Genomic DNA, 14,806 nt, shown 5'->3' with positions numbered 1-14,806 from the left:
CGTGCTGAAAATTTGTTGAATACTACGTCACTGTCACTCATCCAACTTTTCGAGGTGTAACCGGACGTAGAAAGAGCCTTCGGCCCGGTATCTACACATCGGCGCAAAAAGGTATCGTTGCCTAGATTGCAATTTTATAAAATGGCAACGGCCTCATGAGAACAGATTAGGTTATCAACATCTTTTTTAGTGTTTGCTTCTCGCAATAGCAATATGGTTCAGGGTTGGCGCTCCTCGCGAGCCCTGGCTGTAGGAACGGCCTGCATTGCCATGTTCACCGGTATGAGAACCCAAGACACTGACTCCTACTTTCTCATCTGACACATACTTCAAGAGACTCTTCTATACGGTTTCCTCACACCGATACTTCCCTACATGCTCGAAGTCCGCCTCTACATCGACCCAGCACAAACGCAAAGCTTAACGACCCAATTGCAGACTACCTACGGCGTGGTATTACTTGTCGCGACCCCCTTAAACGCCAACTTAGCCGACCGGATCAAGAGCAGAAAGATGCCGCTGTTGGTATCCTTGGGGACGTGCCTTATAGGAACGCTGTTGGTTGCATCCACGCCATCTTGTACGTTGGCAATCCTGCCCCGTCCGTTCCAACATCGCAGTGAACTAACCTGCCTTCGCTGATAGTGCCGGCAGTATACGTTGGCCGTATCCTACAAGCAACAGCAGACTCTGCTGCATGGATCGTCGGTCTGGCAATGTTGACAGACAATGTAGACGAGAAGGACCTCGGCAAGATGATGGGAATATGCATGTCTTTTGTGATCGCTGGTACAGTGGGTGGCCCAGCAATTTCGGGAGCACTTCTTCAATATGCGGGTTACTGGCCTGCTTGGACTGTACCGATGGCATTTTTAACCATTGACATTCTTGCGCGCCTTTTTATTGTTGATTCGCAGCGGTATCCGGACTCCGATCCTGGGAAGGGGCCACTCGCAGATGATACAGACCGGTCGCCGCTTCTTCGAACCGATATTGGAACCCGGATTAACGATAGAAATACTGATAGAAATGATGAACGCTCACACGAGACCAAGACAACAAATTTCTACACCTACATGCTCAGCGACTTCCGCGTCCTGGCAGGCCTCGCAAACTCAGTCGTCCTCTCTAGCCTGCTCGCGGGCTTCAGCGCAACATGGCCCGTCCACCTTCAGCAGATATTCATGTGGAAGTCCGCCTCTGTTGGCGCAGTATTTCTCATATTGCAGCTTCCGCTTGCTCTCCTGTCCCCAATATCTGGCTGGCTGCGAGATAGAGTTGGAACAAGGGATCCAGCGGTTTTGGGGTGGACTCTTCTGGCCCCTTTCGTGTTTGGACTGGGGGTTCCTGGCGCAGCGCAAATCCACGGTCATTGGGGTTGGATCAGACCGGGTCATGGTGGGGAATCACTTTTTATTGTCTGCGTTGCTGGCATTGGTTTTCTGCAGCCCCTTGTTCACGGGGCTGGGCTCCTAAACACGATGAGTAAAGCCTCCAATAACCCAGTTGTTTTGTCTCGCTACTCGTTGTATCAATGGCGTACTGAGAACAAATATTGCGAAGTGGCCCTTCAAGCTATCGAGTCAGAACACCCCGGCATATTCGGACCGAACGGCGGCCGCTCACGCGCATTCGCAATCAACGAGGTGGCGTTCAACTCGGGGCTTGTGCTAGGCCCCCTGATATCGGGGTCCTTTTCAGAGGCATTTGGGTACTTTTATATGAATATGACTTTGGGTAAGTCGAAACTCTTTTTTGATACTTAAGGCCCGAGATTCCTGTCCATTAGCTAACTAAATATTCCAAACAACATAGCGGTTATTTGCCTGCTCACTGCACTTGTGGTATATCTCTTCTTTGTGCCCGGAAACTCGAGTCAGTCGAAGGAAAAGGAGAGGGGAGCGGAAACGCGTTCCAGCGTAGCATAGGTGGAATGTCAGTGTAACTGTGGCGCAAGTGTACGAAACTTGAGTGACTCGCAGGTTCATCTGTGTAGCATTGCTTGATGGCCAAGGAATGAAGATAAGACAAAAGTTTGTGGCATTGCAAATCCACAAACCAGAGAGCGGGTTTAATTGGTGCCTATCATCTAGATGTGCTGAAAACTTCCCCAGCAACCTCATTGTACTACAATATGGTTTTCAAAAAAAAATCCATCATACACAATTGCAATGTCTGCATTAATCTCTCGGGTTCGGGGACAGGAAGACCTTACTTTGACGACCTGATGACTCTGCGCGTCGATCTCTTGCAGATTGCCAAAAACACGATCTACAATCTAGTGCCTTCAATTTGAGCTCCCAAGATTATCGGCTCATGATTCATGCTGAGCAGAACCCAGGATCAACAAGGTTTACGGCCGCAGCTAGCAGGGTAGTTCCGGGAATTGGTCCACTGTGATGCTACACAGTCTGCAAGCCACCTTATATCTCACCTCGGCAATTGGTCGGAAGCACGAGTCCGATCAAAAGGCTGTCTCAGGCTGGAATTCAAACTCTGCCCATTCCTGCAGATGAAACTTTAGACTGCAAGACCTTGAAGTGTGAAGCCTACCAGTCCAACATAAGTTTCCAATCTTCCGTCTGTAGGATGCATGTGAGGCGGGCGATGGAGACCTGCTACCCCTGCTTTTGGTTCTCCAGTGTACTGGACCTGGCTTCGATCTGGCAATCGGGAAAATCATCCATCAGCTGGCGCTCAGTCAGATATTACGTGGTTCCAATCAGTAGCTGCCTTTATATCCAGATTCTCGGTCAAGCTGCATGGACTATCGAGTGGAGGAAGGATATTGGTGTACCCAGCCGTTTACAAAGGTCGTTATTGGACCAACTGAACGAGGGGAATACAGAGGCTACGAGTCTGGTAGGTCTTGCGTGCCAATAAGATGTTTGCATGGGACCAACTTTAGTGAAGTTGATACTGGAAATAACCTCGGATAAGCTCTGCTGGAATGTTTGGTACGGTAGCACAAACTTCTGGATGCGGCCCGCACTGGGTAAAGCGGACCACTATATTGGAGTCATGCGTCATAGAACTTCTTTGCAGCCTTTGAAGCCTCTTTCTTCCTTTGGGATGCCCAGTCATACGTGAATATAATGGTGCATGTAGGGCTTTCTACTTGCTACTTTAGGAGTTGGATAGTGTAGAGCATTGCGTGGTTGCTGCATGGTGACGGCGTACCCGTCAAATTGAAAACAATTGTGACATTCCTAAGGAGACGCAAAAGACGCATATGGTGTTCCAGAAACGTTGTATTGGGCTCTATGTCCGTACTATAGGTCCATTGACCGTCTATAACAATGACGCATAGACAAAATACGCTACATAAGTAGCTAGCTACTTCGACTTGTTCCCAAGAACTACAAAAATATACCTGGATCTCGAATCGCCTGTTCAATATTGGTATACATAGATCACCAATTTGCGGCCACCATAGCCCCGTCAATTGATATAGTCCCTCCTACTCCCGCCCTCAAGCTTCACAATGCCAAAAACATCAACCCAAACGCCACAACCGAAACTACATGTACCTCTACCGGCAACATTATCCTCCCATCAAACCCAACCCACCCAAACCTCATCCAAATAAACCGCAACCCAGAAGCCTACAGTAACAGCGCAGCGTCTCTCGTCACCCTGCCGCCCGGGGCTCTCTTTACAAAAATCTCCTCCGCAACTCCCACATGGAAAAGAACATACTCGAGTGTCGCAACGTGCGAAGACACGCAAGTCGAACTGAATGATGATCTTGTCTTCTGTAATCACTCTTGTGCGCCATCATTGATCTTTGATATGAAAGCTATGGAAGTTCGTGTTGGGGGGAAGGGCATTAAGAAAGGGGATGACTTGACGTTCTTTTACCCTAGTTCTGAGTGGACTATGGCGCAGCCTTTTGTTTGTGCTTGTGGGGCTGGAGGGTGTCTTGGATTTATTGAAGGGTCGAAGAGTATTTTGAAGGATGTTTTGGCGAGGTATTGGTTGAATGAGCACATCGAGGAATTGTTGAAGGAGAGAAAGTAATTAGGGTTAGCGAATCTAGTTCGACCTGTTAGTCATAGAGCTGCCCCCGGGCATTGGGTTCTTAAGCCAAGATCCAAGTTGACGTGAGATATATTGGGATGGAAATACTAGACTGTATTGAATAACAGTATGATAGGTCATATCGCCCTCGAGATACAGATGACCATCGGGCGATTCTCCATTACTATAACAATAAGGCCACAGCTACCTTCATCAGTGCCAGACGGAATATCCATTAAGTCGGCGTTCAAATCAGGATTTCTCCAGTGATTATAGTCATCTGGGCAGCGATCAAGAGAACCGCAGATTAAGGTATGAAAAGCCAGGCTCAACCAGATCCACGCCCAAAGGCACAACATCCGCATTGCCAGCTGCCCCAGCCGCAGCAAGCAAAGGCGTAAAGTGCTATTGTCATATAAGCTATACTGTATTCCACGTTCTTTGTGAACTTACTTCAACGGTTGGATGCGATCGTCTGAATTCATAAAGACTTTCCAGCTTCAGTAGCGCTTCTCTTCTCTCGTTTGCGTCTCGCTTCGTGACTGCTTCGCGAAGATGGGTATCGAATGCTCTCGATTCGGATAACACCTTTGCCCAAGTCGCCTCTTTTTCTTTGTTGGGCGCGTCTGCAATTTCCTGTTTGGAGGCAAAAGAATGTACCGCCATTAGAGAACCTATGATAAGGTAGCCTTCGTGACTAGAATGAAGCTATCAGTATGTGTCCAATGGCACATGGGTCAAGACCTAGGGTAAATGAAGTGATCGTACCGTAGGCTATGTATAGCTTCTCCCAACAGGATTTGACTTTCAAGGTCATACCCATGGAACGTGGAAACTTGAATCAAGGGGACATCAAGCGGTCTCTCTTCGGGAAACATAACCTTGAATGGAACCCAGACGCCGTGATCGACTCCTCGTTCGACGCGCTTAGCCTTGATTCCGGCATTGTGAAGGTGTTTCCAGATGTCATTTGCCAGCTCTGGTGTGTCGCGGTGCGGCCAGTCGTATTCATAAACGAAAGGCTTTCTGTCGTGGAAGTCGTTGACAAAGTCATGCTTAAAATTGGTCAGAGCCAGTCTTGTAAAGGTCCAGAACTATCTGTTTTGGTATAAATACTACCTGAATATACGTATTTTTCTTAACATTCACTGGGTTTCGTTAACCTGACGTTCCAGAAATACATTGTGCTTCACCCTTAGAACATACCTTCAATTACCCCCGGCCCATGAATCTCGCCAGCTTCAAAGTGACCGCTGAATGCGATGATGGCTTTGGGTCGCGGAAGCAGAGACAGGATCTCTTCCCCGATCTCTTTTAAGTTTGTCCTTGCAGCTTGCATCACGGGCCTGTCATCGAAGAGCAACCCGACGCCGGCGTGGCCGATGTGGTACACCGGGGGGGAATGGCTTTGATAGTTAGGTCCAGTCATCTTGTGTTAGAATCTTCGTTGATTAAGTGTAGGATCCATTATCCTGGGATGTCCACAGTGATAAGGAATTAGTTGGAGGGTCTGATGGTGCAGATTGGGGTACAGATGGCGTCAGTTGTACATGCAAATACCCCGGCTACTCTGCGTCAATATACAAATCTCTCAGGAAACTCATCACCGGAAACTCCTCTCATCAAATATTGTTCATGTGCACTTAAAATGGATCTTCTAAGCCCCTATCAATATCAACAATATTGCAGTATGGCTCGGCTACGATGACAACATCCTGCACAATCACGACTGCAACAGTTCTCGCCATGAAGAACTACCCCAAGCATGCGACTCTTTAGTATATATGTCGCAATCGTATTTTCTTATTATTCTTGTCTTCTTCCCGAATTCTCTGGATTTATTCAAATTTTTAGAATCACAATCACAACTAGAGCCCAGTTACCCTTAAGAAGCTGCAACAGCAGTATTCAGGACATTCACAATAGCAGATCATTGCCGCTACGATATCGGCCAAAGCTTCAAAGACAAGGCTATAAATGTCAGCGTCGATACCGATACTCCGCCAGATAACCAGGTTCCGGACTCAGAAGCACAAAATGGCATTTTCTCTCAGAAGATCCACAAGGACGGCGAACAGGTCCTTGTTACCTGGAAGCGAGAAGAAGAAACCCGCATCGTGCGAAATATTGACTTTATCTTCCTTCCTATATTTGCTGTCAGTCCTAGCTTCCTCCATTTGATTATGAGCCTGGAATCTGACTGCTATCTAGCTAATGTTTACCTGAAAGGCAATCGACCGCACCAATGTTTCCAGCGTTCTAACATCGACCTTCCTGACCGATACAAATATGACGCACGAGCGAGCGAACACCGGCGTTTTCCTACTCTGGTTCGGCATAGTTCTACTTGAAATCCATCAAACATCGTTCTTCATCGTATCGGCCCACATTACTGGATTCCTGGACAAGTTATTGTCTGGGGTAGAGTGGAAGCCCTGCAGTCGCAAGTCAAAAATGCTAGTGAATGATTTAATGAGAGACTTCTAACCACATGTTGTGTCTCAAAGTTGGCTGTTCCAATCTAGGCGGCACATACGGAAACCAAGTCTTCAAAGGGGTACGTTTTCATCCGTTTTCCCGTTTGCCTTTCACGCTCAGTGTCTAGATCAATAATTCAGATACCTTCTAGAGCGATGCCCCGCACTACCTCACGGCGTGAATTGCATGTATATCACTTGGAGCGGTCTGGTTGTTTATAACTATCTTGCAGATTGCGGGATTTAGGTGGGCAACTCGGGGTTTCAAGAAAGACAATTGCAGTAATGCAGGCGAGACTGCGGCCGAGGGCTTTAATGACAAGCAGAGCCCGCAGTATATTTGGTGAATGAGACTGTGCAAGCTCAGAGTTCGCGGAGGGTTTGAGAGGAGTTAGGGTTGAAGAAACGCCAGGAAGAAGGTCTCGAAGCCGATTATCGACAACAATTGATGCCCAAGAACGATCGCATATTACGGGGTATATACCGAGCTAACAAACGGACCGTCCTCAAAGAGCCTTGTAACCTTCTGCGGATAAAGGCGATAATACTTTTGACGCTCTAGCATACTTGGTGTTCACTATACGTATGCCAAAACCAGTATATATACCATTCCCGGTGCGTCCCAATTGACTGCCTCGAGCTCGAGCACTATATACATATATATACCCAGCCATACCCGACAGGTCAGAGAAGATGTTGTTCTACATTTTACGCATCTATATACCGAGTAACTACTCTCTTGCAACTGGACCTGGGCCCAAAAGCACTAGACCTGACGTTTAGCGATCAATCCCCTGAGAATGGTTACTCAGGTACACAGTCATTCCGCCACTTACATTCCGGCTACTAGGGACCAAGTTTTACGTTATAAAAAGTTTTTGCGGGGCTTGGTGATTACAAAATATCCCCGATAGGCCTCTCGGTCTACTATCTATATCATTACTATGCAGGCTGGGACGGATGTAAAATATCTTCGGCGACCGCAACGCCGTTCGCGGTACCCTCCTCTCTAACGACTATGTCAGCCTTGTACTCTACGGGAATTGAGCTGTCCGAAGTGATCCTACGGCTAGATCTCTGAGATTCATTCTGGTGCGTTGAATGTGCCATATGAGGAACCGACAGGTGATGCAGCACAGCACGTTGCAGCCTTACGCGTTGCAGCCTTGCAGGGCTGTGGCTTGTAACGGCGGGGAAGTCGCGCAGTGATGATCATTATCACGTTGATAACCGAGGATATGCAGCGGTCGTGATCTATCAGATTGTTGAGATCGAATGCAATCGCCGGCAGCAAAGTCGCGACACTCACTGCTCGAATCATGAAGCATGAGCCGAGATACGGATGACTCTCGAAGGGACATCGGATTCAGGTTCATCTTAGTACGAAGTATCCTGTCGTATAGTACTTCCAAGAATAACCGGCCAAGTGAAACACACTATAAACAAGATACGACATACGAAGCTTCGGCCCTGGCCGACATCGTATCCCACTTTCCTTCAGCTTCACTGCAAGTGCAGGGACAAGAGTCAAAACACCAGGGCCAAAGCCCACAGCCCAGATTACCAAATATCGGATGGAGACCGTTGTTTGAGGTTAATGGAGTTAACCATAAACAGCCACTGGGCCGGGCCTTTCTATTTGAGACGGTGGCTTCAACTGGCTCCACGATAAGATCCACTTTTGACTCCTGTGGAGAACAGCCACTTTGCAGGCGCGGGCGCACTCGTATTAATTGCCTTGACGGTGTGCAGAGTCTGGAGGTGGCTTGATAGGGGTTTAAACCTCGTAAAGGGGCTGAGGTTATACGAGGTTTCGATATGAGGCTGGTACAGAGTGTGGAAGATAGGGTTTGGCCGATCGCAGTCAACGAGGATTATCGCAGTTTGTCACACACAGCATCAGGAACCGCGATGATCACTGGGCCGTCCGTCGCCTTGTGAAGAATTTTCCGAGAGCCCTACAAACACACACGGCCAGCCAAGGTCAGACAATCCTTCCTGAAATGCAAGTGCCGGATCTCGCGGAACCCGACATATCACCACCACTTTGACAGTCTGGAACAACAATCACAAAGCACAACGACAATCATCACCGCAACAAGCAACAGAGGCCAAATTACAATCAAACACCTCGAATGACAGCTCCGGCGTGCGTCGGCACTGTGGAGAGAGGCGGCCATTCATCGACGCCGCTGAGGCTGCCAAGCAGGCCAGGCGTCTGGACCTGACTCGGAGCTTGGAGACGCGCGAATCGGAGTCTTATCTGGCCTGGCGTGAGGACCGAGGGTGTTTCCAAGCTTTGATGCCAAGAGGTCAAGGGGTAGGTCTTGTCTCTGTTGGGGATGGGAGAGCTATGGTTGTTCCACGAACCATGCAAGACCGTGCCACCTTGTTGGCCGCTCTGACGGTCCTCTTCGCTAGCTGACCGCTCATGATTCATTTATGGGTTTATTTCGGGGTGGATTTGCATTGAAACGTGCCAAGCGGCGTAGACCAGGTACTCTGTACGGGGACCTTGACTCCTTGAGGCCCAACGGCTTGAGACATGATTCTTCACTTTATAGGGGAAGTGAGAAGATATAAAGAGGCCAGTCTCGCCAACCCATTCGCAATCCATCCGACTTCAATCCTCATTCCATCGTTGATCTGGTATCACTTTCTTTCTCTGTACTCTATTCAATCTCTACATACTTTCTTAGTATACCCTGTACAACATCAAAATGTTCGTCAAGAACGGCCTCATCCTCTCCCTCGCCATGGCGACCAGCGTGCTGGCCACGCACGGCGCCCGCTCGCACCCCAACGCCAGCAAGCTCAGCAAGCGCTACACCTTCCCCATCCCCGAGTCCCAGGGCAGCGTCACCCTCGACGAGACCATGGAGATTTCCGGCGAGACCTTCGACGGTGGCATGCAGACCTACGGCCGTGGCGTCGACTGCTCCGGTCAATCCGAGGGTGGCGACTCTGACGCCGTCTTCATGGTCAAGGACGGCGGTACCCTCAAGAACGTCATTATCGGCGCTGACCAGACCGAGGGTGTACACTGCGAGGGATCCTGCACGATCGAGAACGTCTGGTGGGAGGCTGTTTGCGAGGGTATGCTTTCATTCCCTTTTCTTTCTAACCACACCCTACCTACCTTGACCCCCTCTTGACCTACCATGAGCATACTTAACACACCCCGTCTAGACGCCCTCTCCCTCAAAACCGGCGAAGGCCCCTTCAACGTCGTCGGCGGCGGAGCCCAAGGTGCCGACGACAAGGTCATCCAGCACAACGGCGGCGGCACCGTTACCGTCTCTGACTTCACCGTCTACGACTTCGGCAAGCTTTACCGCTCCTGCGGAAACTGCGACAGCATGTACGAGCGCCACATTGTCCTTGAGGGCATCACCGCCGTCGAGGGCAAGTACCTCGTCGGCATCAACAGCAACTACGGCGACACTGCGACCATTGACAGCGCCACCTGCGCTACTGACGTCAAGACTATCTGTGCTGAGTACCAGGGCACTGATAACAATGATGAGGAGGTATGTTGCTTCTTTCTTGATTTCCCTACTTGATTGTGTGGATTGGATTTGTTTGCTAATGTTTTTCCCCCCTTATAGCCCGAGGAGATTGGCGATGGTGTCTCTGACTACTGTATCTACTCTGAGCCTCTTACCGAGTGCTAGATTGCTTTAGCCCCATGGGTTCGGGGTCTGATGTGCGTGTCCGGCTCCGCCGTTGCAATCTGCAAAAAGACTTCGGGTAGTATCTGCGATGCTACCCGATTTGTGTAAATAGTTAGACGGTGTTATCTGCAGCGATTGGAATGCAAAAGTTTCCGGATCAATTCATATGTTCCTATTGTAGGAATAGTAAGCTGCCCTCGCGCGAAAGACCTGTCAAAGAAAATCCTGCTCTACTGCAATCATGACTTGAGCAACTCAAACCACTCCGAACCTCCTTGATCAAATCCCACATGAACCTCTCCAACTTCTCCGCACACTTCGCATAAACCGTCGCCGCATCATTATACTGCCGACAATTACTAAAGATCAGCTTGAGGTCCCTTACAAGATTCCTCGGCGCAGCATAGCTATCCTGCTCCAGCCGCTCCTCAATCGTCGATAGATCCAACGGCTCAACAATGACATTATAGTAATCGGGTACTTCATCCCTGTTAACAGGGTGCAAGAATGGCCAAGCCTGCTTATGTTTCTGGATCTGGTTCAAGAAGCGCCGGAGTTCAGTGAATTGTGGGCCGTGCCGTGGTTCGCGGGATAGTTTGTCCATGTCGGGGGACCAGCCTGTTGCTTAGGTGGCTGGTATGAATTGCGGGTTGAGTACTGGTAGAGCCCCATTGGCATGAGCCCACTGCGCCAACGGCTGATGCACGGCATGGCTTTTGCTTAGTAGACGCATTTAAGCGCGGACGGTGGCCTTCTGCTTCAGTAACATTCGGCCGACTTCTAAGTATCGAATCTTCGGGACCATTGAGCATTGCATCAATGTTCCGCTTTCGTAGTCCTTAATGTAGCCCATTCAGAGTGATTTGTTGAGCGCGATGTCCTTCGTGAAGCCCTGTTTCTGGAAATACCCCGTCGCGTAATTATCCGCGTATGTAAGAAGATGCATAACAAGTGAAGTAGCACAGACATAATCCTTCAAATGAGCCATTAAATGCGCACCATACCCCTTAACCTGCTGGTCAGAAGAGACAGCGCAGAAGACAATCTCAGCAAACTTGCGGTCTCGGAATTCGCGGAAGGAGATGCCGCCTATTACTTCAAGGGGCATTTTGACGATAGCAATTGATAGGTGAGTTCTGTCGTAGACGAGTCGCGCAATGTAGTCTTTTGGCATCTTGGGGAGTTGCTTCTGGAATAGGCATTTTAGGCCGGTGAGGATGATTGTGCTTGTGGGGGAGCCATCGTTGTTGACGACGCGGAATTTGATGTCGCTGTTTAGCTCTTCGAGAACAGCTGGCTAGACACGGTCAGATAACTGTCTGAACAGTAGAAGTAGAAGTAGCGCACCTTTTCAGGGAAAGGAACTCTCGGCCTCCGTAGTGGAGCCGGGGGGTTGGTACCTGAGCTCCCAGCGTCGGCTGGGTATGGCGCTGATCAGTCAACTCTTGTGCTACGGGACGGTGGGAAAGACATTGAGTATCGTCAGCAACTTGGCTTCATTGAATAAATTTTCTGTCAGTGGTCATAGAGGGTCATAACCTCTTGTTACCTGGCGTACCTACGACGTGCTCTCCAGCCATCAAGCGAAACACATTTCTTTGACAACGTCGACGTCATTTTATTTGGTAAAGAGCGACTTTGTTAAATACAACATTCATGGAACAAGCATGTCGGTCATGGTTATGATATCAACAGCACTCCCAGACGCCATGATACCATTTTCCCCCATGGTTGAGCAATCCACCCTAGGCATCTTGTCCGGTCCGCCGAAACTGAAGTACCGTATTTGTTGTCAGTCGTAGAGAGTAGACATAGGCGGGCGAACAGGTTCAAGGCAGCTTGGCACACTCAGGATGGGCTTGCGAGGCAAAGATTGAGGTCGAGGTCGAGGTCAGAGTATCGAGGCATAGGCACGGGGCGAGCTTGCATTGGAGGTATTTAGTGCTGCAGGGGAAAGACTTGTTAGAGAGTTGGCTAAAGGCAGAAGATAGACAGAGGGACAAAGTGCATGAGAACGGAACGTACGCTGCAAGAGCTGCAAGAGCAAGAGTTGCAGTCGCCGGAGCAGCAGTTGCAAGAGCAGGAAGACATCTTGAGGATTTGTTGTTGGAGGTTCGGCTTTGAAAGCGTGAGGTTTGTTTGGGTTCGAGATATGTCTTGAGCGAGAGCTACTGGTCCGATCGGGATCGTGTAGCCGGAAGAACAAGGGATAGCGAAGCGAGTTAACCGCAGGTTATTACGGAGGGTCCAGCGTTGTGCTTCGTGGGATGCACCTTGTTCTAAAAAGAGAAGGAGACGAGTAGGTTAGCAGTGTCCCAACCGGTAAACGCGTGTCCTGGACGAGCTGAATATCCACACGTGCCGTATTGTTGTCATGTTGCGTATGTAGTCAGGTGCGGGATAACAAGAGAGCACAAGGTCAGACGGGCTTGTCACTGATCCTTCGCGCTTGAGTGACAAACTCTGCGCGAGCAGAGTGGAAAGCGAGGTGAAAGGCTCTGTAAGCCTCCCTAGAGGACGGTAAGCCCTTTTACATATCTGCTGGTGCTGAGGTGAGTACTCTGGAGCCCATGGTGCACGTTCACCCCCTTTACGGCGCTGAGGACCACCTGGGCAGCACCTTGTTATCCCCAAAAGTTCACCTCCAGAACTTGTTCAATGCCAGAAACGCTTCGAGTACCGCTCTCTAGGTAATGCAGCGAGGTACGGCCCTGTCATGTTCCGCTCTTCGGGGTTAGTCCAGTGTGTCCACCTGATATGCGCCTAGCAATCTGGATCCGTCCACGATCTGGAATCAAGACACGTCAATACGTAATCTCATCAAAGCGGATTGGCCCTCTCTGCAACTTTTCAGATCCAAGCCCCCACAAGGCAACTCTGCTTACCCCGGCTCCATGATTGGCTGTGATGTTACCCATACCTTTCAGGGTGTGACTCTACGCGACAGGGCTTTCTGTCCGGCGCGTGAACCGTGGAAAACGTCAAGAGAAGTATCTATATTACCAGCTGAGTTGCATCGAGATAATCTTTGCGTGGGGGCTATGGCTTGGGACTCGGGGCATGGGGCGGTAGCTCGTTGACTGGTGCGCTGGCTCAAGATTCGATTGAATCTCAGAGTTGCATCGCCGTACTCTTTGAGCAGTATGCTTTGACTGGCCGACTTTGAAGGCTGACCCCCGTGTCCGACGACTTGTGAATCCTATTGCTCAACTTTTGCATCCCTGTCTGACCTGCTCATGCTGTACCCGTGTCAGTTAGACCGGTACATTCCTGGCAGCCACATTTGTTTCCTTTCCGCTCACCCAAACGAACGCCGTGGCCGCCCACTTGGTGTATCGGGATTCACCGTTAAGCTAGGCCACAGGGGAGCGTAAGGAGAAGAATTCGACAGTCACACCTGTCTCTCAAAAGGCCAAGCCGGTTTTCATTGTGGGTAGGATCGATTGAGGCGCACGACCCTCTCAGCCGACCTTCCACCGCTAGATGAACTTCGAACTACTAGACCTCAAGACCCTCCCAAATCTACGATCCAATCCCTGATCGACATAGTGATCCCGTTTGTTCATGGTTCTGATCTAGCTGACTAACCGCGAGAGATTAGTCCGCCCACTCTGTGCCGAGTGCCGGCAGCCTTGCTAGGTGTGATGGCTAATCTGTTGATTTGCAACGCCGGTTTCGGGTATATGTCCTGCGTGACGTCTCTGTGCTGAGACTCAATCTTCTTAATTGCTGCCGAGCTTTGAACAATCCGGTGCCTTGCGCCAAGGGATATAGCATCCCGAGGAGAAAGGGAAGCAGAAATACCCTCTTTCTTCAGATAAAAAGGGATTGCGAGTAATATGCTAATGATTCTACTTGGAAACTGGTTGGACTACGATATGACTCCGCTGGTCGGCCAAGTTGGCATTTTGAATAGCTAATTCTTTGTTTTTACATGGTGTCGAAGAGCACTAGTTTACTTGGGCTTTCCCTAGTCGCAGGTTAGAACCCGCCCGGATAGGACCCTGACTAATATAATTACCTTAGTTTTACCTCTGTGATCCCAAATGACCCTTCATGTAAAGAAGAGTAGGTCCTATAGGGCAATACTGCTGTACAGGTTAGAATTAACCAAACAAGCTTAGTTAATGTGGGTATAAGCCATGAGCCTTGTGGGCCAACGAAACAAGAACTCCCTATCGTATCATAACTACAAACTGCTGCCGTGCAGGCTAAACGTTTACCCCTCAATGGCTCAAGATATGTACATAACTTCGCGGAACATCCAATTCTTCACCGGAAGTCTGGGAACCATCCTAATTTCAATGTGTCGGTTCAGTCCGCCAGCGAGCCTGGTGCCCCAGGCATACATAGTGCCGCCAGAAGTTCGGATCACCAATCACCACTCAGCAGTCAGCCCAGTGCACTACGGCCGTCCTCTACCTTATACATGCATATTTTGTATAAACAGACACATTCCTCGTCGTGAAGAACAAGTTGACGCGCATGATGCAGTAATTCGCAGACCCCTGGACTCTTTAATTGACCACGCCTGGCGAAAGATATATAATGCTGTTCAGGACGAGAAGGTAGAAGTCTCCATTCTGGTTAGCCTATCCGGTCATCTGAAACAAAGTGTGATGTACAAGGTTAGAG

The 14,806-nt window shown here is 49.4% G+C and overlaps 5 protein-coding genes across 5 annotated transcripts; 2 read left to right on the top strand and 3 right to left on the bottom strand.

Annotated features, from left to right (window-relative positions):
* Window positions 1–213: 213 nt before the first annotated feature.
* BDV14DRAFT_201928 (major facilitator superfamily domain-containing protein) lies at window positions 214–4,020 on the top strand (the record flags this gene model as incomplete). Its single annotated transcript, XM_073773882.1, has 4 exons — window positions 214–280; window positions 335–580; window positions 646–1,737; window positions 3,413–4,020. 4 exons carry the CDS (start codon window positions 214–216, stop codon window positions 4,018–4,020), a joined length of 2,013 nt encoding a protein of 670 aa, XP_073626262.1.
* A 291-nt stretch (window positions 4,021–4,311) lies between these two features.
* Window positions 4,312–5,449, bottom strand: BDV14DRAFT_201927 (DODA-type extradiol aromatic ring-opening family dioxygenase; the record flags this gene model as incomplete). Its single annotated transcript, XM_073773881.1, has 5 exons — window positions 4,312–4,425; window positions 4,474–4,717; window positions 4,789–5,075; window positions 5,140–5,168; window positions 5,227–5,449. 5 exons carry the CDS (start codon window positions 5,447–5,449, stop codon window positions 4,312–4,314), a joined length of 897 nt encoding a protein of 298 aa, XP_073626261.1.
* A 3,768-nt stretch (window positions 5,450–9,217) lies between these two features.
* BDV14DRAFT_190979 (pectate lyase) lies at window positions 9,218–10,171 on the top strand (the record flags this gene model as incomplete). Its single annotated transcript, XM_073771426.1, has 3 exons — window positions 9,218–9,593; window positions 9,687–10,027; window positions 10,106–10,171. The coding sequence occupies 3 exons, from the start codon at window positions 9,218–9,220 to the stop codon at window positions 10,169–10,171; spliced, it is 783 nt and encodes a 260-aa protein (XP_073626260.1).
* A 172-nt stretch (window positions 10,172–10,343) lies between these two features.
* On the bottom strand, window positions 10,344–10,775 carry BDV14DRAFT_201925 (bromodomain-containing protein; the record flags this gene model as incomplete). Its single annotated transcript, XM_073773880.1, has 1 exon — window positions 10,344–10,775. The coding sequence occupies one exon, from the start codon at window positions 10,773–10,775 to the stop codon at window positions 10,344–10,346; it is 432 nt and encodes a 143-aa protein (XP_073626259.1).
* Window positions 10,776–11,024: 249 nt separating this feature from the next.
* Window positions 11,025–11,900, bottom strand: BDV14DRAFT_201924 (uncharacterized protein; the record flags this gene model as incomplete). Its single annotated transcript, XM_073773879.1, has 2 exons — window positions 11,025–11,468; window positions 11,835–11,900. 2 exons carry the CDS (start codon window positions 11,898–11,900, stop codon window positions 11,025–11,027), a joined length of 510 nt encoding a protein of 169 aa, XP_073626258.1.
* Between the last annotated feature and the right edge of the window lie 2,906 nt (window positions 11,901–14,806).

The sequence above is a fragment of the Aspergillus stella-maris genome, assembly GCF_047715825.1.
Source record: "Aspergillus stella-maris strain CBS 113639 unplaced genomic scaffold BDV14scaffold_42, whole genome shotgun sequence".
Lineage (NCBI taxonomy): Eukaryota > Fungi > Ascomycota > Eurotiomycetes > Eurotiales > Aspergillaceae > Aspergillus > Aspergillus stella-maris.
This window is presented reverse-complemented; position numbering and strand designations above follow the sequence as displayed.